Source organism: Sinocyclocheilus anshuiensis, unplaced genomic scaffold (genome assembly GCF_001515605.1).
Source record: "Sinocyclocheilus anshuiensis isolate Anshui unplaced genomic scaffold, SAMN03320099.WGS_v1.1 scaffold220, whole genome shotgun sequence".
NCBI classification, from domain to species: Eukaryota; Metazoa; Chordata; class Actinopteri; order Cypriniformes; family Cyprinidae; genus Sinocyclocheilus; species Sinocyclocheilus anshuiensis.
In genome coordinates, this window is record NW_015554086.1 from 854,594 (window position 1) to 882,101 (window position 27,508).

Sequence of the window (27,508 nt, forward strand, 5' to 3'; positions counted from 1 at the left end):
TACTTTGTTTGGCCTTCCAAAAGAGGACGATATCTGCTTCGTCCTGCCTGGAGCTGATACGTGCTGGTTGCTAAGGAAATACAACAACTTTGCGCTGTGGATCGCCGGATCGGCTTTCACCGTGGACGAAGCGGAGTCCACAACTATGCAACGCAACGCATAAAAAGACAGTATAAGTCATTGTAATCCGTAATTATGTCCCCACTGGATGCAACAAATGCCTCGTTTATAATGAGTTTTAATGTTTTTGTCTCGTCGCTCCAGGACACGGTATCACAATATGGTAAGGGGCATAACATTTCTGTCACACGCTTGAGGTTTTCTGCCAATCACAACGCACTGGACAGCTGCCAAATCAGAGCACACCTCGCTTTTCAGAACGATGAGCTTTGTAAAAATCTACACGTTTCAGAAAGGCCCCCGGGGCATAGAGGAGAAACAATAATGTATAGTATGTGGAAAATAATGTTTTTTTAACCTTAAACCGCATAAACACATTTCATTACACCAAATACACAAAATAATGTTATTTTTAGCAACATCATATGACCCCTTTAAGCAACATAACTGTTTTTAACAGTAATAATAGAAATGTTTCTTGAGCATCAAATCAACATTATTTTAGATTCTAATGGACCATGTGACATTTAAGACCGTAGTAATGGCTGCTGCAATTTCAGCTTTGCCATCACAGGAATAAATGATACTTTAAAATATATTAGATTAGAAAAATTTATTCTAAATTGGACAAACATTGTCACAACATTATATTGCTATTTTACTAAACTTTTGATCAAATGCATTCTTGGCAAGTATAAGAGACTTTTCTCAAAAACAGTAATACATCTTACCAACCTCAAACTTTTGAACTAGTGTCTGCTCCTCTGTACCTCATCATTCAGCATATCCTTCTCTGTTTTTCAGGAGCAGCCAAACCAGGCGAACTTCTCCAACATCTGCACAGGGCTCGAGATTCTCAGCTTCCTTCTCTCAGTGCTGCAGCCTCCAGCCATCCTTGCGCACTTCAAGCCTCTGCAGCGTGGCATTGCAGCTTGCATGACCTGTGGAAACACCAAAGTGTTGAGGGCAGTCCACACCCTCCTATCCAGACTCACGAGCACCTTCCCCACAGAACCTAGTGAGTAGATCATGCTGTGATTGATGATATCTTCACCTAGAGACCTCATTTTGGCAAAGCTGCGGATATGTACGGTGAACAATAATTGCATCATTTGATTTGCTCCAGTGCAAGATGTAGTCTAAAGGCCAGTATTATGGTCAGCAGCTGTTAACAAACACATAAATTCTTTGAATCTCCACAGAGGTTGCGAAATAATAACTTTAGACACTCTAGTGATTATCGATCTAATGTGATAATTATTTACGTTAAAACATTTTTTTCTAATATTTTGTTTTTTCTTTAGGCACATCCTCAGTGGCTTCCAAGTATGAGGAGCTGGAGTGTTTGTACGCTGCCGTAGGGAAGGTCATTTATGAAGGCCTCACAAACTATGAGAAAGCCAGCAGCGCTAACCCAACTCAATTGTTCGGTGAGAAAATGTAATAGCTCTACTACATGACCAAAGGGAGTTTTTCTGGAAAATCTTCCCCAACACAAAATAGATGTTACGGTTTTCAAAAAGGTCTTGTTTTCAGTTATATACTTACAAAATGTAAATCATATATTTATATACTTACCACACTTATGCAGCAAGCATGCATTAAATTTCACAAGATAACTGTTTTTACTGTATTTTTAATCAAATAAATGCAGTCATGGTGAGCATTTTTCTAAAACGTATTAAAAAAAATCGTACTAACTTTGAACTTTTGAATGGTAGTGTGGATCCATTTCAGATAAGACATTTTTTATAATGAAACACTTCGTTGTTTCACAATTTAGAGTTCATCTTTAATTATATTTCATAATTTAAAACAAAAAGCGATGAAACTCTATTGGATAACATTCTAAAGTTACCAGTGTTTAATTTCAGCCCAAAATGGCACCATTGGTCAATAAATGCCTCCTGATTCCGCTTTGGCAGTGCTCTAGAGTTACATTTACCACTGATGTACTGTATGTGTCTCCACCAAGGGTGACTTTTTACATTTATCTTTCCTCCCCAGAGCTGTGATCTAAGAAATGCATTACTCATGCTTTTTTTTTTTTTGTCTCCATCCTTACCCGGTAACTCGGTTAGATTTCTCCAGAAATGTCCTTGTAATACAACTACAGGGACAAAGGAGCTGCACCCAAAGTCATTAGCAGGCGCATGTCGCTTGCTGCCCCTGACAGTGTCGTGAGGGCAGCGGGGCATCATGTTACCAGCTTCTCTCTCCTCTTTACTTCCAGGAACGCTGATGATCCTAAAGTCGGCCTGCAGTAACAACTCCAGCTACATCGACCGCCTCATTTCCGTCTTTATGCGCTCCCTGCAGAAGATGGTGAGAGAGCACCTGAGCCCACAACCCAACCCCGGAGCCGCTGAAACCAGCACAGGTGACCATTCTTTAGACTCTTGGGTCAAGGAAGTTTTTCCACCAAAGATACATTAAAAATTTATTTCACCTTAAGTAGTTGGAATAGTCCATTATTATTATTATTATTAGGGGCGAAGTACCGTTAGTCTTATTTTTCTTTTTCTGCTCTTGTGTCTAAGGCAGCCCATATAACTGCTTGCAGGAAAGTTATGAAATTTGGCACACAGATAAAGGATAGTCTGAACAGTAATACATAACAAATTTGGATTCTCTACCTTTATGGTTTAATTGTACCCTCTGACATCATTTTCTGTCATGAAAATTGAGCTTTTTTGAATTTTCTGTAAAAATGTACTTTTTCGAACCTTTGCTCAGATTTTCACAAAAATTGTATTGGATCATCTGCAGACCATGCCAACAAAAATTTAGGAAATTCAAGTTGATTAATTAAACTGTTCTCAAATAATGTGCAAACAAATTTGACAATCACACCAAAATGAATGTGAGGCTATATCTCTACAATGCTGTAGCGCAATGAGAACTTGGTGTGTTTTGCGGCAACCATGAACTGAGGCTACCTGCAGAATTTTGGCACAGTACCACCTAGTGGTCAGGAGATATAAAAAAAATATTTTTTTTGCCTATAAATTCTGAAAAGTTTGGCCATAATCAGCCAAACATCCTGTCCCGTCATTTCAATTTTCTTTTGCCTACCTTTTAAACTCCTCCTAGACCAGGGGTGCCCAACCCTGTTCCTGGAGATCTACCTTCCTGCAGAGTTCAGCTCTAACCCTGATCAAACACACCTGAACTAACTAATTAGGATCTAAAGGAGCACTTGATAATTACAGACAGGTGTGTTTGATCAGGGATGGAACTGAACTCTGCAGGAAGGTAGATCTCCAGGAACAGGTTGGGCACCCCTGTCCTAGACTGATTTTCACCTAATGCCTAGTTCACACTACAGGATTTTAAGCCCGATTTGCAAGTTAACGAGCTCGCCGACAGGTCGGGCTGTGATCGGGGGAAAATCAGCGGGTGATCGGCGCTCGGCAATCTTTATGTGTGAACTACACAACGACGCATCAAAGAGGCTCACTGATGCGTCACCAACACCTTGCCGACGGCAAACAAATATCTAGCATGCCAAATATCTGGACCGGTCGGCCGACTCGACATCACGTGGTGTCAGGTGTCGTGACGAGCTACAGCCAATGAGAGAGCAAGGCATGGGTTGAGGTCACCGGTAGAAAAACAACAGCAGCAACAGGCTTAAAGAAAAGTTTGGACACAATAAATGGAGCAAAATTTTTCATAGAGCAAATAGCTTGCAGAGCTGATTTCTTCCCGACATCCATTTTCAAATGAACAACTCCTGTTTCACGTGTTGTTTCGCGTCATTTCCGGTCCAATTCTCATGTGTGTTTTCATGACAAAACGTGGTTTGTAGAGTCATTGGCAAGGTTATTTTTGTAAACGAAAACTGAAACTATGACTAAAACTATTGGTCAAAAAACATTTTCGTAAACTGAAATAAAATTACAATTTCTAAATAAACGAAAAACTAAAACTAAACGAAACTAACAACAGTTACTAAAAAAACTAACTAAAATAAAATAATAATTAACAAAATTAAATAATCATGCTCATGATTTAATAAGCTCTCATTCTGTGCCAGAAAATCTGACCTGTGGTTGTTTAGGGAAATGCCTGTTGATGGCGCTTCATGCACGTGAGCTGAATCCTAAACGGTTATTAACAGAGAATGCGTTTTTGCATTTAAAAAACAAGACCCGGGCAATGAAATGGGAAATAACTATAAAACATGAAATGGGAAATAATAATAACAATGCACACCTTACAGCTCACGGACGTTTAAAAGCGTGCTTGACGTGCGAGAACAACATGAGTTAACAGACACAGAATTACAATTTTTGGATGAGTCAAGTCAAGTGACCTTTATTTATATAGCACTTTTAACAATACAGATTGTGTCAAAGCAGCTTTACAGTATCAAATAGGAAAATAGCGTGTCAATGCAAAAGGACAACAGTAAACACTCAATTTTCAGTTAAAGGCAGTTCATCATTGATTCAGTGATGTCATCGCTCAGCTCAGTTTAAATAGTATCTGTGCAATCAAGTCGACGATATCGCTGGAAATTAAGTGAGCTGACTTTAGTGAATAGTCATTTTGTCACGCTTTGCGATTACTATGGCATCGTCCGCCTCGAGCCCATGACACGAGCACTGCCTTGACTGTACAAAACACATTAAAATGAGAAAAGCGGTGATTTCACCACTTGCCGTGTCCTGTAAAAAAGTGGCTTTAGAACTGGGATTGATTGCTTTGCTCATCTGAAGCGGCTCGTCAAAGTAAAGTGCAAACATCATTTAAATTACAAAAATAAAGATTACAGAGTTTTCATGACGATTAGAAAGAACAGGTTTCCTCAGATCCAGCACTGGAGGGTCATTGTCCTGCAGAATTTAGCTCCAACCCTGATAAAAACTGCCTGTATCTTTCTAGTAACTCTGAAAACCTTGATTAGCTTGTTGTTTGTAAACTATTGGCATGTTTAACAAGATTACATCTTTAATATGAATGAATATGAACATGAATATGAATGAATACATTTTATACATATAAGTTGCATATTTTTGGTTTTTGTTCAATTGTAAAAAAAATTTCTTATTTTCATTATTAAGGTTTGCACTAGAGTTAACTGTAAACTGTGCAAACATTCAACTTTGCTAAAATTAAATGTCTTGCTTTGGTCTACACTGGAAGTGTTCCATTAACTCTGCTGAACTATAATTACTAAAACTGAAACTAAAATATATAAAAACTAAATAGAAATGTGTTCACAAAATAAAAACTAAACGAAAACTAACAAAAACATTAATTAAACTAACTAAAACTAAACTGAAATTATAGAAAATTTGAAAACGATATTAAAATAAAAACTAATTTAAAAATTCAAAACTATAATATCCTTGGTCGTTGGGTGACAGAGTTGTTGTCAGCTTGTGTAGTGTGTAAACCCTGGTTGCGGATCATTTACGTAGTCACGTAGTGTGAACACCACAACGACTTAAAGACAGACAATCAAGTCATGTAGTCTGAACAGTACAGCGATCTGCCGACGTTTAAAGTCATGTAGTGTGAACTTAGCCTAAGGCTGGCCGATACTAGACGACACTAGACGATTTTAAGGCCGATTTTAAGTCTGATTTGCATCCCACGAACGATCAGGGGGTGTGGCCCGATTCGCGGCTTGTCGCAAACGATTTTTTGTCCGAAAAATCCTCTATTGTGTGGTGTCATTAAGATTATTTATCTGGTCCCGATCGAGATGGAGCGTCCCCGAACTCAAATCGTAAATATCAAACATGTTTGATATTTAAGACTCTCGATCGCGTGATACCCGCGATAGCCAATGAGAGCGAGCAAGCGTCTCCCGGATGTTGCGTGCTTCTATAGCTGAAACTTGGCAGCCACAAACATGCCATGAAAGCAGAGAACATCACCCATATTCTTTTTTATACTTTGTTTTTCTCTGTGAAACAGAACGTGCGCCAGGAGAGCCAGCTGACAACGTTGTCCTCTAGTTGTTTTTCTTCTCTAGTCACGTTTGATCTCGCGAGTGTCCGTGAGATCACGTGTCACTGTGAAATCGTTCCTACAATCAACGAGTGTGTGGTCTCGCGATCTGGTCGAATCATCTAGTGTGTGCGTTCAGAGGATTATAAGGCAAAAAATTGGTTGAACTGTCTTCATGTCTGTGGTCTCCCATGGTTTTAAAACCGTTTAAGATTTGAAAATCGTCTAGTGTGCAGCCGGCCTTACTTAACTCTTCTTCTTCAGACCATGCCGGTAAAAACTTATGGATTTCTTGTCAATAGACAAAACCATGTTGATTTTCCACATCAGCGAATTTGATGGCATGATGCCAGACTGCATCTGAGGCTGTATCTCTGCAAAGCTTTGACACATTGATTGCAAACTTTGTCTGTGGCGTTGTCACCCAATACTGACCACACCAGATTTGTGGTGAGACCAAATTTGGTGTTAGTGCCAACTATTGATCAAAAGTAATAAGCAAATATCACATTACAAGTGATTGTATTCATTGGTTTTCAACCATTTTGCTTCAAATTGTCTCCAAATGTCTTTACTCATTTTTGTATTTAGTCTGATGCTCACTGTCTTGCTTTTAGCGTCTTTTGTTCCAATGTGCTTATTTTGTTGGCCCCTTGATTGCTGCTTGCAATTACTCATAAATGTATTATTAGTATTATTTTATTTTTTATTGATATTTTAAATTAAAATTATAATTAATATTTGAAATAATGTAATGATACAACCAGCATGCAGAAATGAAACAGGATATTGTATCATTGTATCAGAGATGACCCCTGCAGACCCTGTGTGTTAAGGTCAATAAGTTTCCTAAAATATAAGATAATTTGACTTTGATTTATCAGTCAAGGTTTGTAGTCATTAGTCAGATTGGAAAATGTCATGTAGTGTGACTTCCCAATATTTATTTCAATAATAATCCCTGATATTTGTAAAAGAAAATACTTTTTATCTTGAAAAGTATATTTAAGTTATATTGCATATTCAAGCGAAGGCAGATAATATATTACTTTGATGGTTGCAACACATTATTTTTAGAGTCTTTGAAATTACAAGTTTTCTTGGAAATGGTACAAAAGTTTTTTCATAACTATAGGAAAACAAAATGAATACAAAGAACACATTTCTAGAAACTTTGCATGCATTTTAAATTCAATTATTTATTCTTTTATCGTGTACGCTCTTATGGCATTGACCCCCAAGTAAATTTAAACAGAACAGGTAGCACACAGGTCAGATCAGTTCTTCTGTTGATGGCACTCGATGGATCACTAAATCATCTGAATCGATCCTAATTGGTTGCTGTCTAGAAGCAACCATGTTAAGTTAACACAATACAGTATGCGATACTCAATTTAAACAATCTTGTGCTTTAGCATTGACCTCTTTCTGTCATTATCCCATCTGCACTTGGTTAGCATCACTTCCTTCCTTTGAGGAGGCCGTTTTCAAGCCTTTAAAGATTTCAAGCTTGTCTTTATTTTGAATGGTATATGGAAGCCAGCTGAGGTAGGTTAAGATCTATTGCTTCGTCTGACAGAACGGGTCCTCTTCCTCTTGGCCCAGAACTGACAGTCTGTCTTAAATTTAGGCTCTTGACAGTATGATGGAAAAATATACGCTCTTACTGGGACAGCTTTAATCCTGTTGTCTGCAGTCATCTGGAGGAGTTTAAAAAGTGGGCAGAAAGACAAAAAGACACGTTGTCACCTTGGAGCAGAGTGTGAGAGAGAACCGTTCGACTTCAGCATGTGCTGTCCATATTTGACCACTGGGTGCTGCAGGAGGGCCAATCAAATGTTCAGAGACCGGCCCACAAATCCATCCATACTGAGAAACATCTTCTGTGATTGAAGTCAAAAAGCTCCCACTGTGTCCACCGGAATATAAAATCCAGACAATCCCATCTGCTCAGTGCCTTCTAGATGCTATTATGATTTTTAAATGGTACATGGAGATGGGATTGAACAGACACATGCACACACATTCGCACACTTTCGGTGCTGTCTGAAGGCCTCACGCTGCAATGTCACCCTGACAGCGTCGCCCAAGACCCCCTCACAGAGCGAGTCAGCGGCGAACTGGAAATCAGCCTCTAACATATTCTCCCCCAAGGGTTCGACTCATCAGAACAATCACATTTTACCTTGAGCAAATCAAGCATAAAATACATTCAGAGGCCAGACTAAACTCATAACCCGTCTCCTTTCTGCTACAGCTCTCCATGCTAAAACTCAAATCACGTTTCCCCCGTTTTCAGCAGGCAGAATTTCGTATTTTATGGTTCATATCCTCAGCTGTCTTTTACAATTTGTGATGTATATTCGATGGTAGCCTTTGAGATTTATGTAACATTTTGCTGTGTGTGTGAGCCTGTGTAGTTTTTCCTCTTTGTTAGGTTTGGAAAATCATAGAAGGCCTGTGAACCTCAGCGAAAGGGAAAATCGTAGTGCTGTCATGTAATCATGTTCTTCTATGTTTGACTGTAGTGACGAGCGAGTTGGTCATGCTTAGTTTGGATCTGGTAAAGGAGAGGCTATCGGTCATGAACATGGAAATGAGGAAGAACTTCATCCAGGTCATCCTCACCTCCCTCATCGAGAAATCTCCTGACCCAAAGATTCTTCGAGCTGTGGTGAAGATTGTGGAGGAATGGGTCAAGAACTCTGGCAACACCATGGCAACCAACCAGGTAAAGTCTCACAGGCTGCTGCCTCAAAATAAAATAAAAATTCTGTTAACACCTGGTGACATATTATGAGGAATTTTCTTTGGTCTTAACATACTTAAGTGTTCCAAAAAGTAAGCAAAGAGTATAATTTTAATTAAAAAAAAATATTTTTTTATTAAGATTATTAAGATAACTAAATTTAAATAACTAAGACTTGTTGGGCTACCCCAGAATTTTGCTTCTCCTTCTCCTTGTGCCTGACCCTCTGGTTGAGATGGTTCAAACCATGTGCCGTTCCTGGCAGCAAGTTTATTTTTAAAAAGATCTCTAATGGAACTTTTTCACATTTCCGGGTTTCTCAGCACCGGAAGTCGTCATAGTTGGGTTTAACTTCAACAGCAGTGAATGGGAGAGTACCACAGATATATTTCTTGCATTTCCATTTGCTCAAATAGCAAAAGAAAAACTCTATGATAGTGTTTTCATGACTTTCAAAAAAAGGAAAAACATTGAGAGAGAGACAGATAACGGCAGTCAGATGAGAGAGAACAATAATGTCAAATTTACCGTCCCTCCCATAGACGCTGCATTGGTAATTTGATGCAAAGGTGATATAATACAAAGTATAGTGTTATAAATGTACGTACATTTAAAAAAAAAAAAAAAAAAATTAAAATATAAAAAACTTTTGAGGATTTATGATGCTGATGATGACCGTTAAACACATCATCACACTCTTGTGAAATGGGTCCATCATTTTAGTCTGATCTTCATAGTTTGTCATACATTTTGGCATAGATTATTTTGTGATCCTTTCACAATGTAATACAGACTTTGCAAAGAGACTGTTGAATGATAGGGCAGTTAAAAATGACAGTCTACAGCAAGGTCAGGGAGAGAGAGGGAAGTGACCATTATAACTGGACCTCAGGGAACAGCGTTCAATAACAAAAAATGTATGACAAGACATCTTAAAAAGAACATTTATTCATTTTTTCATTTAGTCATTTTTTTATAAACATTTTTAAAATTGGCTGTCATTTTTTAAAAGCATGTAATCCAAGACCGAAATAAAAGACGGAAAGAAAATCTAAATTTATGAAAAGAGAAAGAAAGCTTAACGTTCAAGTACGTTAATGCTGCACCACCAAACAGAGTTCCGAGTTGTTTTTAACAGGTTTTCTTCTGTCTGATCAATATATAATCCCACCCAAAACTCGCGCCACTGCGAGCCAATGTTGCTGGTTGAGATTTCTGAAACAAGCAGGACTATGATTTGATAGCACTGTAGTGCTTAGAGTTCTTAGGTAAATCGACTATAAATGGCTACACCTGATTCATATTTCATGCATTCTTGTTTGAACATGATTTAATTGATTTCCATTTCTGTAGACTTGCTACCCGCACAATTGTAAACCAACCTTTTGTCGGCTCTGAATACAGCAGTGTTAAACATTTGAGCTCAAAGCCTATCCTGCTGTAAATGAGGCATTGTGTATTCAGTGCGCTGTGGCCCGGACAGCTGAACCCAGGTGTCTGTTCTGTTAGCCCAAGGCAAGAGAGCAGACGGAGAAAAAGGAGCCGAGAAAAGGTGCTGCACAGCTCTCCTGATAGATGAAAGATAAATGACTGTATCAATCCGTTACCCCCTTCTCCTCCTCAGCTCTCCTTCTTTTCTACAGTCTTAGGCTCTCTTTGTCTTCGTTTCTCTTTCCTAGGTGCCTAATCCAAGAGAGAAGTCCATTCTGCTGGTGAAAATGATGACCTACATTGAGAAGCGCTTTCCTGACGACCTTGAATTGAATGCCCAGTTCCTGGACCTCGTTAATTACGTCTACAGGTAATTACGCCGATTAATCACAGGGTCCGCTGTCCGCGTTGGCCTTCCATCTATTGCCATTAGCAACAAGACTGTGGCTGGTGGGTGGTAGCCCCATTTTGATTGCTAAAGTTGGGGCTGGTGGTGTTTGGCGGCTGAGGGGCAGGAGGAATTAGGGGTTACCGTCACCCTGGGCAAGAGAGCATTTCTCCAGCATCAGGAGCAATTCATCCTGGTGAGAACCCATAGGCTTAAATCAACAGCTCTAGTTGTATCTACGCTGGAACACATGTAGTCCTTAATAGCTGTTGTTTGCTAAAGACCCACCATGTTGTTTATTGTCACTCTGTATCAGAAGGTAAACACAACAACAATCTCGCAGCATTTGTCTAAAACACTTTTTTACTGTTTTTTTTTTTCAGAGATGAGAATCTCTCAGGAAGTGACATCACATCCAAGCTAGAGCCAGCATTCTTGTTAGGGCTACGCTGCACCCAGCCGCTGATCAGAGCAAAGTTTTTCGAGGTGTTTGATGCATCAATTAAGCGGCGAGTCTATGAGAGGCTTCTGTATATTTGCTGCTCGCAGAACTGGGAGGCCATGGGCAGCCACTTCTGGATCAAACAGTGCATTGAGGTACAGACGCATATTTTATTGAAAAAGTATGAGGAAAAATTTGAAAAATGAACGTGAATGCAGTAAAGTCATAGTTAGAGATGCACCAATAGAGGCATTTTTGGAGAAACGCAATGTATGTTAATAGACTTAAAAAAAAAAAAAGAAAGAAAAATATAATTTTAAATAAAATAAAACCTAAAATGTTGATTGATTTAAATAAGCAAATGTATGTAATTGTAATGTGTTATACAATAAATAATATTATATGAATAATATTAAAATATTTTAAAGTATTATAATAATATATATATATATATATATATATATATATAAAATAGTAACTAGTGAAACATGAACTAGTCGAACTAGTCATAGGTATTAATATGTAATTAATAAGTGGTATCTTATCAATAGTTACCAGTAAAATTGGAAAGGAATATTAGTTCATATCAAAATAGTTACTAGGAACTGAAAATATGCAATTACAAAAAAGTGCTAGTAATTTAAAAATAGTTACTTGTAAGGAAATATTTAAGATACGTTCAATATTATTTTGTAAACTATATAAATTTCAATTTTTTTTATATTTTAAAGTATTATAATAATATATATATATATATATATATATGCTTAAAGCAATGCTTTCATTTATAATTTCTATGATATAACATTGCATGTCACAACACAGGATATGTCTACAGATTTTTTTTTATAATTAAAAAAATAAATACAGATTGTACAATTGTACATCTTCAATCATGTAAAGCTCTGTGCAGAGTGGATAATACTTCATAATTATGCACATGCTTAAATTACATAGAAGCTAATTGCACCTTGCATAGCAATTGTATGCATACTGTATCATTTTAACGTCACCGTTTTCCTCTTGATGATTTTATCAAAACTTCAGCTGGATTTTAGATAATTATTCTTTTGTTGTTAATACATTCACCATGATGTAACAGCTCTGGTGTTTGGCTGCTCCTGCTCAAGTCAGGTAACAATCCATCCATCTCAGCCACAATCAATGCTACTCTGGCTCTTGAATTATTAACGCTGTCCTACACATAGCGCGGCTGGGTGCGCGAATCAGCCTGCCGTGATAGACTAGAAGAATATTCACTGTTGGAGCTCTGCAGCCAGTGTCAAGCATTTAGATATATATTCGCAAGTGGTTAAAATGGCAGCTGTTAAACAATGCTGGCTTATGCAGGTGTCATTTATGTGTGAATGTTAGCTACATTCTTCCAAGTGTTGTGATCTTCACAGAAGGAGCAGCTGTTTGCTTGCGTGTTTTAGGAATCGTGGCAGTTCAGAGTTTGATTCTGTCGTCTCTGCTTCACAGCTGCTGCTGGCGGTCTGTGAGAGGAACACCACCATTGGCACCAGCTGCCAGGGCTCCATGCTCCCCTCCATCACCAACGTCATCAACCTGGCTGACAGCCATGACCGTGCAGCCTTCGCCATGGCAACGCATATCAAACAGGAACCTCGTGAGAGAGAAAACAGCGAGACCAAGGAGGAGGTCAGCTGTGCCATTCAGTGTATACAAACATCTGTACAAAAAGCTTGTTTGTGCCTTTATTATTGCCTAATTTAGCTGGGTCTAGTATCACACTCTGATATATAGCGAAAGTTCTGATTATGTTATCACAAAAGTTATATATATATATATATATATATATATATATATATATATATATATTAAAGGCCTGACGATTGTTTTTACACATTACTGTGCGATCTAATACTTGTTTAATATTTACCAAGCATCATTTAATTCAAATGCCCACTTAATCTTTAATATTTGGCCATTTCTTTATGACAGAAATGCTATAGCCACTGTAATTGAATTAATATGTGGACATCAAAACGTGTAAACTGAGAGTGAGGGTTTGAGCTTTTATTTTGAAACCGCGAGATAATTATGTATTCTCCTGTGTTTGCGTGGATTTGTAAATGATTTACCTTACAAATCTGATGAAATGGCGCACGTTGCGTTCCCGATGAAAGTTATAATAAACCCAAACTCACAACAACATGCAGAGATGGCGTTTGAGCCGCTCCACACATGTAAATGATAACAGTTCCTGTGGAACAGCATTTACTGTGAACGGAGCCGCTGTGAGCAACAACATGCAGAGATGGAGTTTGAGCCGCTCCACACATGTAAATAATAACATTTACTGTGAACGGAGTGCTGTGAGACGCACGTATGTAACCTACAAGCCTATAACTGCATCACATATAATTATTTAATTACATCATAGCGTTTGTGAATTCACAGTTATGCATAATTATGATTTTTTTAAACATGTATATGTGTATATATATATATATATATATATATATATATATATGTGTGTGTGTATATATATATATATGTATGTCAGAGATGGAGTTTGAGCCGCTCCACACATGTAAATAATAACATTTACTGTGAACGGAGTGCTGTGAGACGCACGTATGTAACCTACAAGCCTATAACTGCATCACATATAATTATTTAATTACATCATAGCGTTTGTGAATTCACAGTTATGCATAATTATGATTTTTTTAAACATGTATATGTGTATATATATATATATATATATATATATATATATATATATATGTGTGTGTGTATATATATATGTATGTATGTGTGTGTGTGTGTGTGTAACAAAGATCTTAAAATATATATTAAATTAGATTTAAAATGTTATTTTTTGTCCTAAAAATGTCAAAGTAAAATAGTAACATAAAAATTAAATATATACTACATATTAAATATATACTCTAATAATCATCTGAAATGCCAAATACATAGAAATGCATAGTAATGTCATCTAATGTTTCTAAAAATACTCCTTAAGTTTGTTGACATGTTTATATTAAACGTAAATTATATTAAATGTATTATTAAAAACATTGAATTTCTATTTAAACTCTACTTCCTTAAATTCGTTTCCTGTATCTGCCCTCAATTCTAATTCAGGAATTCAAAGGTGTTTTCAAATGTGTTCATAGAGGCCTGTTGTAAATGTAGCAAGTTAACAATTTTTTTCTCATATTTTGTGTTTTTGTGACCTTTTTCATCTGTAGGATGTGGAGATAGACATTGAACTGGCACCTGGAGACCAGACCAGCCTCCCTAAGACCAAGGAGCAGGCAGAGCGAGACGCAGGCAACCAGCTGCACATGCTCACCAACCGCCACGACAAGTTCCTGGACTCCCTGAGAGAGGTCAAGGTGAGCCATCACCTCAACATATGCCGCCCGGAATGAGTCACATGCAGAAGTCATACAGGCTTTTGAACTGTGTAGTTTAATATGCGCTTTTGGTTCTGGCTTCTTTCATCTCTAACCTGCTCTTCCTCATTTGGCTGCTCCCTCATAAGCGCTCTGTTAAAGAGAGTTTGATCAGGGCAACATGGGATTCTGTCTCCGAGCACTTTGAGGTCACAGCGTCATTGATTTCTATTTAATCCTAGACACTGCTGCTTTATATGCACCTCTCAAGCTGGCTTTAGATAAATGATGAAGTGAGGAGTTCAAAGCCCTGACCTGCCTGCGTTGCCCCCCGGAGCTGCTGTCAGCAACCACAGCACACATTTGAGTTCTGGCTTTTGCTAACATCTCCATTCAGAGTCAGAGGTCCAAACCTTTACGTGCAATTATGCCCTAAGAATTATTCAGTGGCAAGAGGTGATGACCAGTCATGCATATGAACGTACAGTGTACAGACGTACAGTAATTTTTGAAAAGGAATAGACTCTTTTGTCCTTGAATGTCTGGTGTCATGAGTGAAGATTAAATATTTTTTTGCTGCAAACGTGACATGATACATATAGGAAGCAAGTATAAAGAATAGAGTGTGTTAAGCAGGGTTTTATAGATAAACCAAAACTATAACATTTTGTTACTTGAAATAAATGTAAAATTGTATAGATAATATATACAAAACAGTTTATTTTATATCTCATTTTCATTTAGGTTAGTTTTATGTACTAAAATAACAAACTAAAACAAATGCAAAAACAACGTATATATACATAGTTAAGAATAAAAACTAATAGATGTTCATTAACAAATGTTTCCTGGTAGACTTTGGAACTGAGACAAGGCGCACTTCTGTTAATCGCCTGAGCTGGCACTGTTATCAGCCAATGCGATAATCTCAAGTGGCTAAATGTCGGTTGATTAATGGACGATATATTGCCTATCTTTAAATGAGTCTCTTGTGTGTGTGTAATCAGACGGGAGCACTGCTGAATGCACTGGTTCAGTTGTGCCACATCTCCACCCCATTGGCTGAGAAGACCTGGGTCCAGCTCTTCCCCCGCCTGTGGAAGATTCTGTCGGACCGCCAGCAGCATGTGAGTACTTCAGTTCTCCAAAGAGCTGAGCTAACAGTTGGCCATTTTCCTCTAAACATTTTCCATGTAGATGCAGAGTATGACTGCTGCTCGTTTTAACTTGACCTTTGTTGTGGTTTAAGTGTAGACTGCCTGTTTTACTACTAATAATGCATATCACTGCAGAATCAGCATGCAAAATGTGTGTTAATGGTGTCGGAGGTTGTGCCTATCCGCTCATCTTGGAGACCTTTCCATGGGTGGGGGTCTGGCAGGCTGTCTTTCTGCCGCTGCCGATGAACTTAAACAGGCAGCATTTGCTAATGAGCAGAAATTAAACCTTTTATGCAAATATCTGAGTTTAATGGACCAGATGTCTTAAGTATTAGAATTCTCATTAAAGGGCTTTAATTTGGAGTGACTGAGGCTATAGACTATTACAACATGCATTCAAAAAATAAATCTTTTTTTGTAGTAGTAGTGTAATAGTAGGTATAAAATACTAGGACACATTTACTGCATCAATCTTTTTCTGTGATAATAATAATGCAAAGGTCTTTGTGTAACATGGGCTGTTTATCTTTAGCATTGACATTCCTATTGAGTATTTATAGCAAATTCCCATTGATGTTTGGTGAGAAGCTACTTTTGTACGTGTTACTTTAAACATTATTGTGAAGTTCTCATCAAAGTCACCCTGTTTTTATTGTTATTATTAATTATTTATTTATTTTTAATTGAAGTTGACCAATATTCAGGCTGATACCATTAAACTGTTTTGCCTGTCTGTCAATCAATCAATCAATCAATCAATAAATAAATCATTTTAAAAAATAAAATAATTTCTTAAATCTTTTTCTTTTAACCAGATTTGCAGATTATTTTTATCTTTACAAATGTATGGTATGAATATTCGTTTTGAGATTTGCTAAAGATTACATGTAATGGCATTATTGCTTTTTTATGTGATTAGGTGATGGCAAAGGTAAACTAAATATAAAAATAATGGAAATCAACATGAATTATTAAAAATCCGATACTGACGTTCATTAAAAAGTTTTCTAATATCAGCCGATGGACTAATATTGTACCAATATATCATGCATCTCTAATTTTGGTCTTATGTATCCCTTTTTGCAGGCACTCTCAGGCGAGATGGGTCCGTTCCTGTGTAGCGGTAGTCATCAAGCTCAGAGAGATTGCCAGCCCAGTGCTCTAAACTGCTTTGTGGAGGCCATGTCTCAGTGCGTGCCGCCCATACCCATCAGGCCCTGCGTGCTGAAGTACTTAGGAAAGACCCACAATCTATGGTTACGCTCCACCCTGATGCTGGAGCAGCAAGCTTTTGAGAAAGGCCTTAGCTTGCACATCAAACCCAAACAGAGCACAGAGTTCTATGAGCAGGAAAGCATCACTCCTCCACAGCAGGTACAGTGATGCATGAGCCCTTCTTTTGTCTTTGTTGCCATTGATATTCATGGCAGAGGAAGTTTTGTGTTCTGAAGGTTCCCCGGTGTCACTCAAAATGAACTTGTGTGCTGAATTTCCAATTGGCTTTGTTTTGACCTGTCAGTGAGTTCAGTTTGAAGTATCCCAGCATTCAAGCTGCTTATGCTAAGCAGTCATCTCATTGGGACACCTCTGAATATGGATGTGTTTGTCCCCTATATTCTTTGAAGATGTGTTCTTGTATTCCCTCAGGAGATCCTCGACTCGCTGGCGGAGCTCTATTCCCTACTGCAGGAAGAGGACATGTGGGCGGGGCTTTGGCAGAAGAGATGCAAGTTCCCTGAGACTAGCACAGCCATTGCATACGAGCAGCATGGCTTCTTTGAACAGGTGAGAGACTGAAAAGATTGTATCGCCTTGCATGTGTTTGGCAACATTTTAATTAATTAATCAAAAAGAAGGGCTGCACACTTAATCAAATCATGTTATGGACTAGTGTCTGTAAATATTAAACTGCAAAAAGGCTGTTCAAATTTCATGTGATTACACTTTATGAAATTAAATTGTTAAAGTTTTATGCATTCGTTTAAAATTACATTATTAAATTCTTCTTTAGACATTATACATTAGTAAAATGTAATCAAACCATTAAAACAGAATGCAAAATTAATATAGAAAATGCAGAATTAATTTGGAAATCACAGAATTTGGGAAGACATCAAACATTTCTCAGGGCCCTGTGTATAATAATAATGCTGAGTCCATCATCATTAGGCTCAAGAAACCTATGAGAAGGCAATGGAGAAAGCTCGCAAAGAGCACAATGTCTCACCCGCCATCTTTCCAGAGTACCAGCTGTGGGAGGATCAGTGGATACGGTACGTTGAATGACCACAGCTCTGATTCAACACTTGAGACATGCACTGATACATGAGTTTGCCAAGCAGTACTACTAAGAATATACTGCACCAGGGCAACAAAATCACTGCCAATAAAACACCATTATTTTTAAGATACAGCTTTGTGGATTAACCAAGACTTTATTGTGCAAATAGAACCAAATGACTAATAGAGGTTGACCAAAATTACACTCTCAAAGTTTTGTTTTGCATTGCTTAGGACAAAAACTGTAGTGTCAGTTAATTAATTGCGTCACCCATGGAAGAGGTCAGCTGTCCCCACCCTCACCCCACACACATTTAATGAAATGTTACGTTGACTTACAGTTGTTCTAAAGAGCTGAACCAGTGGGAGCCTCTGACAGAGTATGGGCAATCTAAAGGCCATAACAACCCATACCTGGTGCTGGAGTGTGCCTGGAGAGTGTCCAACTGGGCTGCAATGAAAGAGGCTCTAGTGCAGGTAAACTCAGTACCACACTCCATTCAACACAGACAGGGATTTAAAGCTCATGAGTAAATTGTACATGTTTTATTTGAGGAACTGTGTACTTGATCTGAATACTTGTGAAGTTCTCAATCAGTCTATAGATATATGCCAGTCATAAGGGTCATTTTTTGAAATTGAATAAGCTTTCCATTGATGTATGGTTTGTTAGGATAGGACAAGATTTGGCCGAGATACAACTATTTGAAAATCTGGAATCTGAGGGTGCAAAAAAATCTAAATACTGAGAAAATCGCCTTTAAAGTTGTCCAAATTAAGTTCTTAGCAATGCATATTACTAATCAAAAATTAAGTTTTGATATATTTACGATAAGAAATTTACAAAATATCTTCATGGAACATGATATTTACTTAATATCCTAATGATTTTTGTCATAAAATACAAATCAATAATTTTGACCCATACAATGTTTTTTTTGGCTATTGATACAAATATACCCCAGTGACTTAAGACTGGTTTTGTGGTCCAGGGTCACATATTTTCTTTCTCAGAATTCTTTAAATAGAAAGTTCAAAAGAACAGCATTTATTTGAAACAGATGTTTGTAACATTCTAATATATTCATATGTATATATTCATAACAATTAAAAAAAAAAAAAACTTTGCCCAAAGTATGTTTTTTGGCTAGATATTAGATTTTATTTGAGTAAAATTTGCACACATATTTCCAGCCCAGTCAGATAACCTAAAACTATAGTTATGACTTCACTGTAGCACCTCAAATTATTATTGGAGTTTCACCATATTGCAGAACATGAAAGCTCACCACTTTTATTACGCAGAAAGTCACACTCTAACTGTGCTTGCCAAATTGTTTATGACTGTTCCGAATTGTAGCCTTGCCGTCACTGGGTAATTTATGGGCTTCACTTCTAAAACAAAGTAGAAAAAGTGTGTGATAGGGGCTGGACACATTATAAATACTCTTGGCTCTTGTTCAAGGAGACTTGGAACGAATCCATTCAGGTTTCTGTCCTAAGGTGACACCTAATTAAATTGTCCAGCCCAGCAGCCCTCCCATTCCTCCTCCTCCTCTTCCCCCTCTTCCCCCTCCGTTCGCTTTGCATCTAATATTTACGGATACGTGCTTGAATAATTGCTCAAACATCTGCTGGGAAGTGATTTGTTTTCTCCGTTCCAGGGCAGGCTGCTTGGCAGCAGCAGTTGCTCTCAGGAAGTTTAAATGTCCCCTCTTTCAATTAAAGGCGGGTGGATAAGGCCAGCCCTGACGCAGGGTTATTTATCAAATGTCGGTCGTGATAAGTGTGCACTGACCAAAGAGAGTAAATCCCTTCACATCATCATACTGCACAATGCCAGCAACCTCTACCGACGTATTATTCTCCCTACGACCACCTATTTAGCTCGAATTGCAGTGTGCAGCACCCACTATGGAATAAGATGACCAGATGACCATGAGCAAAAACTGAGGCACACATGCTGTTCAAATCATAGGGATTTTAGTTTCAAATCATTATTTATAGCAATCAAACTAGAGCTAAGATTAGTGTCCCGTGCAGTTCAAAAGTTGGGGTCAGTGTGTGTATATACAGTATTTATTTCAAATAAATTCTGATAGATTCTGACAGAATTTCAAAATAAATTCTGTTCTTTTGAACTTCCTATAAATGAAAGAATCCTGAAAAATGTCAAGGTTTCCACTAGGGATGGGCGATATGACCACAATCTTATATCATGATATGAGTCATTTTATTTCATGGTGACAATATATATCACGATTGTTTTTGCTTAAAAAAAGGTCTTTGATATCAACATTTTTGATACCATAGAAATTTCATAATTCTTGTCACCAGTGTCAACATCACAAAAAACTCATACTGTCGACCGGAAGCGGTCGACTGTGGCATAATAAAAGCTCCGCTGCTTTCGAGCCGTGTCACGCTCGTTTTGCGGCCTTGTTTCGCTTTGATGGCTTTCAGCCTCACCCTGCTTCATTCTACTACGTTAATAAATCATTAGCTCATCCATGAACATGATTTCTGCCCGAGTCCCATCGGATTGCATCAGCTGCGATGATGAAGACCACAACTCCCATGATTCCACACTCAGTCACAGCGTCATCAAACTACGCCTTTGTTTCTTTGTTTATTTTGAATATGCACCCTCTAGCGGCGAAAAATTACATATTGTGCCTTTAAGACCTAAATTACTGTGTTTGTGAGGATACATGAAAAGACGGGCATTTTGACAAATACAGGTGTGTGTGTTTATTTAACTCTTCAAGGCCTATAAAGTGGCAGTAATAACTCAGATCAGATACAAGACTCACTCATTCTTATCTGTTGAAAGGGGAAGAGAAACCGGTCTGTGAAAGGTGTAAAAATCTTTTGAGTATAAAACATTTTAATTGAATGTCCAATTTTAAATAATACTAGGCAACTTTTTTATTCAAAAAATATATTAATGGACATTTTTAAAAAGAATTCTCCTGGGACGATTTTAAAATTTTTGTCATGCATTAAGCTGAAAGACTCTATATCAGGGGTGGGCAAACTTGGCCCTTCCACGCCACTTTCCTTCAGAGTTTAGCTCCAACCCTAGTCAAACACACCTGAACCAGCTAATCATTATCTTCAAGACTACTAGAAGGCTACAGGCAGGTGAGTTTTATCATGGTTGGATCAAATTTCTGCAGGAAAGTGGCCTGGAAGGGCCAAGTTTGCCCATCACTGCTCTATATAATTGTTCTTATTACTTTTGTTCTTGTTATTATTTTTATTATATGTATGTTTTTGTATATTTGTACATATTTATTTATATATATAATTTTCAAACAAAATTGTTATATAATTGTTTTGAAATTATATATACTATTGAACTGTGAAATTGAAATGTTTCCTCTTGCCATGAATATAGCCACTGCTGCTGACATGGTGTTAAATCATAAATAAATAAATAAATAACTCCAATCAGTACTCCCACGCTCCATGAGCACCACCATCACGTTTACGTGCCTCTCTGACAGCGTTTAGAAACAGTTACTGCGATAGAGACGATAGTCCAAAATCTCTACCGGTTGACAAATTTCTCTTGGAAATATCGCACGCCCCTAGTTTCCACAAAAATATTAAGCAGTCCAACTATTGTCAGCATTAATAATCATAAGAAATGTTTCTTGAGTGCTATATCAGCTTATTAGAATGAATTTCGTAATGATCATGTGACTCCGAAGACTATGTAATGGTTGTTGAAAGTTCTGCTTTGCCATCACAGAAATAAATTTGATTTTTAAATATATTAAAATAGCAAACAGTTGTTTTAAATTATAAAATTATTTCTCAGTATTTCTGTTTTTGATCAAACAAATGCAGCCTTCGTGAGCATAAAATACTCATTTTTAAAAACAGGAAAGTAATCAAGTGAGTGTAGTGTATGCTGATACAGCTGCGTTTCTGTGTGCATCAGGTGGAGCTGAGCTGTCCAAAGGAGATGGCCTGGAAGGTGAATATGCATCGCGGTTACCTGGCCATCTGTCACCCCGAGGAGCAGCAGCTCAACTTCATTGAGCGGCTAGTGGAGATGGCCAGCAGTCTGGCCATCAGAGAATGGAGGAGACTGCCACACATCGTCTCTCACGTGCACACACCTCTGCTGCAGGTGAGGACCCCCTATAACCGGACGTTCTCCAGCTCTAATTTAATGTTCTTGATGGGGTTTTTCCCTTTTTCAAGCTGGGCAACTCAATCAGAGCACCACTAGCGATCTAATCTAAATTGATTGTCAATTTTAAATAATGATATCTCAAAAGCAGAACATCTGTTTAGATACCTAGTCTGACAAGCATGAGACTCTGGCAATCTCATTTAATTTGCAAGTGTGTGACTTTATACAAACCCTTCTTGCAGAGAGTGGTTAAAGCTGACACTTTGCTTATAATTGCCTTTTTCGCTCTGCATTTTTGCACAATATCACTTCTCCATTTATCAGACCTGGTCCCTTCTTCCCCCCCTCCCTCTTTTTGGCCCTTTAGCCCTTTCTAAAATGGCTGAGATAGTGTTGACTGCACCATTGTGGTGCTCAATAGGCAGCTTATATTAATATTCAGCGGAAAGAACAGCCTCCTGACTGCCACACGCATAATCAGGCAGAGCACACAATGGGACGGAGCGGAGGTGATGTGTGCCTGTAGATTAGGGTAATGTGTGAGAGCTGTCCACACACCACGTCCTCTGGGGGACTGTTAGAGACTCTCTTGAGCTCAGCTGTGGTGTGATGGCAAATATGACAGCCAAACTGAGGAATTGAGGCGTTGTTGTTGGAGATTGTGATTATACCACACAGTGTGTTATGGGGAATGGCTGATGGTTCTGTGGCCTGCATGATTGAAGTGTTGTGTGTAGTGGATGAAATCCGAACATCTTGAATACAAGGGATTTTTGATGCTTTATCCTATTAGTAAATAGAAAATGTCATAATTTATCTTATTCTTAGCATTTTATTATAAAAAATGTTAAAACATTAATTATTAATATTGTTAATACAATTTTTTTTATTGTTGTTTGTTTATTGGTTCACTATTTTTTTCTGTGGACTGCTTGCTAAAATGAAGAAACGAACAGAACATACTGACACAATTATACACTGAAAAATAATTCTATAATAATTATCATTTTCTGAAGGAAATATCAGTGTATGAAACACAAAAAAGTGTTCAAATTTAAGCTCCAAATGAGAAGTGTGCAAACTTGTTTACTACAAATAGCCAGAAATCAAACTTGATTGTTTGCTGAAAGATGATCTTGCGTTATATCCAGCAATTTTATATTAAAATGTAAATTTTTTAGTTTATTAATTAAATTAATGAATTCTCTACATTTCAATGCAAAAATATACAAAATATGTTAAAAAATAGAAATTAAGATATGCTTCACGCTTGTTTTGTTTTTTTTCTCCACTTGTGATATGGTAAATATAATTCAAAGTGGAGAAAGTACAATAGAATACTAATCACAATTCAGTATCCAAATGTAATATCATCACTGACAGTTATGTTTTGGTCATTCAAAACCAAGTTCAGTTTATTAAGTTATATATAACAACAAAGTCGGTTCGTTTAAGCAGTCAGAGAAGTTTAATAAATAGTGTTGGTGAAGAACCAGCTCCTCTTAAAATACATTATTGGCCACACTTTGTTGGCTGTTTTGGCCATGCCTTCAGAAATTCAGTCTTTGCCCCATAGCCATTGACTTCATAATTTAATTTGCTGATAATTGAATCTGTTTACACCTGCACTCCTTAATGCAACCATACTGAAAAACCAGTAAGAGTCCAAAAAAAAAAAAAGAAAAAGTCCAATAAGAGTGATTGGAAGGGACGTGAGAGGCAGACAGGAGCCGTGAGACAGACAGTGAGAACACCACCAAGTTTAAAATGGCTCGTGATTACTTTTCCCCATCAGATAGTGTTTGATTAAATACCTGCAAGAAAATTACATTTACATGATGAATGGGCACTCAAAATGAAGGTTATAATGTGCCATCAGCCGATATTAACAGATAATTGTGAGAAATATTGTATTGCTTAATTTATTTTGTTTTGGGGGGATTTGATTTGGCAAGTCCATAGACTGATTTGAGGCATTTATCTTGTAAAGCAGGCATTACTATTGAACGGATTGTTTTTGGATGCGTGTATGTGTTCGCGGGCATAATTCATTATCACGGCTCAAGCTACTCATGGTAAACCCTCATGTTGTAAATCACCTTGTAAGTGCCAGACTCCCTCCCTCACGTCTTTCTTTTCCAATTTGCACAGGAGATTAAAGATCCATGTGGCATTTCGGTAAGAGTGCGGTGTGTGTTTACTGGCTGATATGTTAAGGTCATGCATCGGTAGTTTGTGAGGAATGGGTAGCATTTTTTTGGGTCACCGTGGCCGGTGTCCTCTGCTGGTGTGGTCTAAGTGTCGTCTGAGAGTGTGATTAGGCATTAAGGGAATAGATGCTTCACTTGTGCGCTTCCCTCTCTCTGCCCGTTCTCTGAGTGAATGGCTTTTAAGATACTTTGATCCATCCATTCGTTCAGCCACCTCGAGACTTTGTTTCTCTATTTCTTTTTCTTTCTCAATAGGAATCATAAGCCTGTAATACAGTCTCAGTAATGGATCTCGGAGAGCTCTGTGTGTGTGATATGTAGATTCTTGGATGACTGTAGCCCTCAGAATTAAACTGAGCAGGCGCTTAAAAGAGAGCTTGTGGATGTTGCATCTTCCTGTTGGATGTTTACTAACTACTAGGGTTGGGTACCGAAACCCGGTACCAATATGGCACCCATATAACCGGTATGTACTAGAACCGAATCCGAATGCAGATTTTGGTGCCTCATTTCGGTGCCATGCCTGAGCGATAGATTGAAATATTTGTCCTCTGGTTCTCCGAAACGGACGTAAGAAACATCATCGCGGCACCGCACGTGAAAAATAATTTCCCGACTGAGAAAATGCACGTGAACTCAAGTCGGAAATGTCTAATGATACAAATCCAACACATCTTTGTAGTAACGAGAGTGTCCATGTTGTTTTCACTTTCTGACTTAAAAGCACAATATTGTATTCTAATATTGTATATAATTTTGGCGCATCAGGGAGCCGCTCTCAGGATGCGGTGTATTTAAATATTTTTGAATGAGCGTTTGCGCTGTTTACTTTCACTTTCGATTTCGCGATCACAATCACTCTGTGTAAAGGGATCATATCTTACAAGATCAGATATTTGTCAATGAGCTCAGAATCTGTTGAGCAGCAAATACTACAGCATGGTCTTGTCAGTCATCTCTCCTTATTCTCGACCTGTGATCAGTCAAAGCTGACTCCGGTAGCTCTTGTTGGATGCAGGGTTGCCAAGTCCGTGTTTTTTCCACAGAATTGGGCTACTTTTAAACTGTTGCCATGGGTTGATTTTCCCAAGTGGGTTAAAGGTTTGAAATATTGCATAAATTGCATTTGACTGAAATGCTTGTATTGAAACATTTTGCATTCTACCTATGATACAACTTTCATGGACTTCTACATAACCTGTTCCCTCCTGGTGGAATGACCTGCCCAGCTCAATCCAAGCAGCTGAGTCCTTAATATTTTCAAGAAACGGCTGAAAACACATCTTTCATCTTCATTTGACTCTCTAACTCTAGCACTCTCTATTCTAATGCTACTTCTAATGGCCAATCCATCATATTTTGGGGGGATTTATTTATTTATTTATTTATTTTTGAATAAGTATCGGTTCAGGCACCGTTTAGGCACCGGAACCGTTTTAAAAGTATCGATTTGGCACCGGTATCGAAAAAAACCCAAACGATACCCAACCCTACTAACTACATTGAGATTCTCATCTGTTTATTCCTGGATTATTCTTATGCAGGCAGCACAACAGATTATTGAGCTACAAGAAGCTGCTCAGATTAATGCAGGCCTCCAGCCCGCCAACCTGGGCCGCAACACTAGCCTCCACGACATGAAGACCGTGGTGAAGACCTGGAGAAACAGGCTACCGATTGTCTCCGATGACCTCTCCCATTGGAGCAGCATCTTTATGTGGCGGCAGCACCACTATCAGGGTATGCCAGGATATAGAGATAAATTCCAGTGGCAAAATAATGATTATTTTAGCACTTTTGATCCAATTTAATTTTTTTTTTCTTGCAGCCATTGTGACCGCTTATGAAACCAACACACAACATGATCCAAACACTAACAATGCCATGCTTGGAGTGCACGCCTCCGCATCAGCCATTATTCAGTATGGGAAGATTGCCCGGAAGCAAGGTCTGGTCAACGTAGCTTTGGACATCCTGAGTCGCATCCACACCATCCCCACCGTGCCTATTGTAGACTGCTTCCAGAAGATCCGTCAGCAGGTTAAATGCTATCTGCTGTTGGCTGGAGTAATGGGCAAGAATGAATGCATGCAGGTGAGTGAACTATAGCACGATCAATTAGTCATTAGGTTTCTTGAATGACTAGTCATATAATCTTTCTTAAGGATAAACTGCGTAATTACTGAAGCTTTGGGGTCAGACCCAGATCTGATGCATCTTTTAGAGCATTCTGTATTCTAATGCATCTGGATAGAGGGTTTTCATGATTGAAATTCATCGTCATATTAGGAAAAAAATGTAGGACAGGACTAGATTTTAACCATCAGGAATTTATTGGATCATTTTTGCTTGCTAATTGCTACACGTGTGCTGTCTGTGCACATGTCATCAGAGAAGAGATGATGCTGTGAGGGGGAGGGAAGTTCAGTTTAATAATAATTCCAACTGCGCATGAATTTAAAAAACTGCATGAATAAATATGGTAAATATTGCAACATTCCATAAAAATTTATATTGTCGATATGATTTTATGGTGACTTTAACAGAATGAACATGAACACAAGTCAGTACTCAAAAGCCAAAGACGTCCATCCAAAGATGCAACTTAAAAGAAAAAAAAAACTAAAGGTGGATGACTAGTCGTTGGTGTGGTTAATTAAAAATAAATAAATAAAATTTTCAACACCAGAATACATTTGTACATTTGTTTATAACCTTTATTTTTCTCTTACCATTTTTATTTATGTTTTACATCTAACTGAATAGGATTATTTATCATTGCTTCTGTCAAACTGACTTCATCTATACCAAATCTAGTTTGCTTTGCCGACACACCTGCTGATTTTGCTGTTAGCCGGACTCTCTTAATCCAAATAACGTTGCTCTCATTACGGCGAGAATGACTGCGGTGCTGTCACAGTAAGGAATGCATTCCAAACGGTGTAAGGAATGGGCTGCTGGCTGCAGCATTCGCTTAAGCCTGATTAATGGAGCTGCCTCAACTGAGCTCAAGTCATTAAAGTACCATTGGATTTAATATGTCTCTCTCTCTCTCAGCTATCACTTGGACCTGTTCTGTTCCCTTTATCATTTCTCTGGCACACTCTAAGGCACTGGCTCTCACCTGGGTGTCTTTAGATTGAGCTACAGAGATGTCTACAGCAGATATACTCTGTTGTCAGTGGTGTTGACTTTTGATGTATAGGAATTCTAGGTCAGAAAACTACACATTGGCTGAGTCTGGCC

General features: G+C 38.0%; 1 protein-coding gene across 1 annotated transcript in view; it reads left to right on the forward strand.

The window, feature by feature from the left end:
* LOC107669193 (transformation/transcription domain-associated protein-like) overlaps positions 1-27,508 on the forward strand; it is a 94,692-nt gene that overhangs the window by 42,869 nt on the left and 24,315 nt on the right. Inside the window, 16 exon segments of the mRNA XM_016461329.1 lie at positions 925-1,138; positions 1,425-1,550; positions 2,354-2,500; positions 8,613-8,815; positions 10,513-10,634; positions 11,036-11,249; positions 12,577-12,756; positions 14,319-14,465; positions 15,473-15,592; positions 16,712-16,999; positions 17,273-17,410; positions 17,795-17,898; positions 18,247-18,382; positions 21,855-22,046; positions 25,807-26,002; positions 26,091-26,356. Coding sequence (XP_016316815.1) covers positions 925-1,138; positions 1,425-1,550; positions 2,354-2,500; positions 8,613-8,815; positions 10,513-10,634; positions 11,036-11,249; positions 12,577-12,756; positions 14,319-14,465; positions 15,473-15,592; positions 16,712-16,999; positions 17,273-17,410; positions 17,795-17,898; positions 18,247-18,382; positions 21,855-22,046; positions 25,807-26,002; positions 26,091-26,356 — 2,793 coding nt within the window.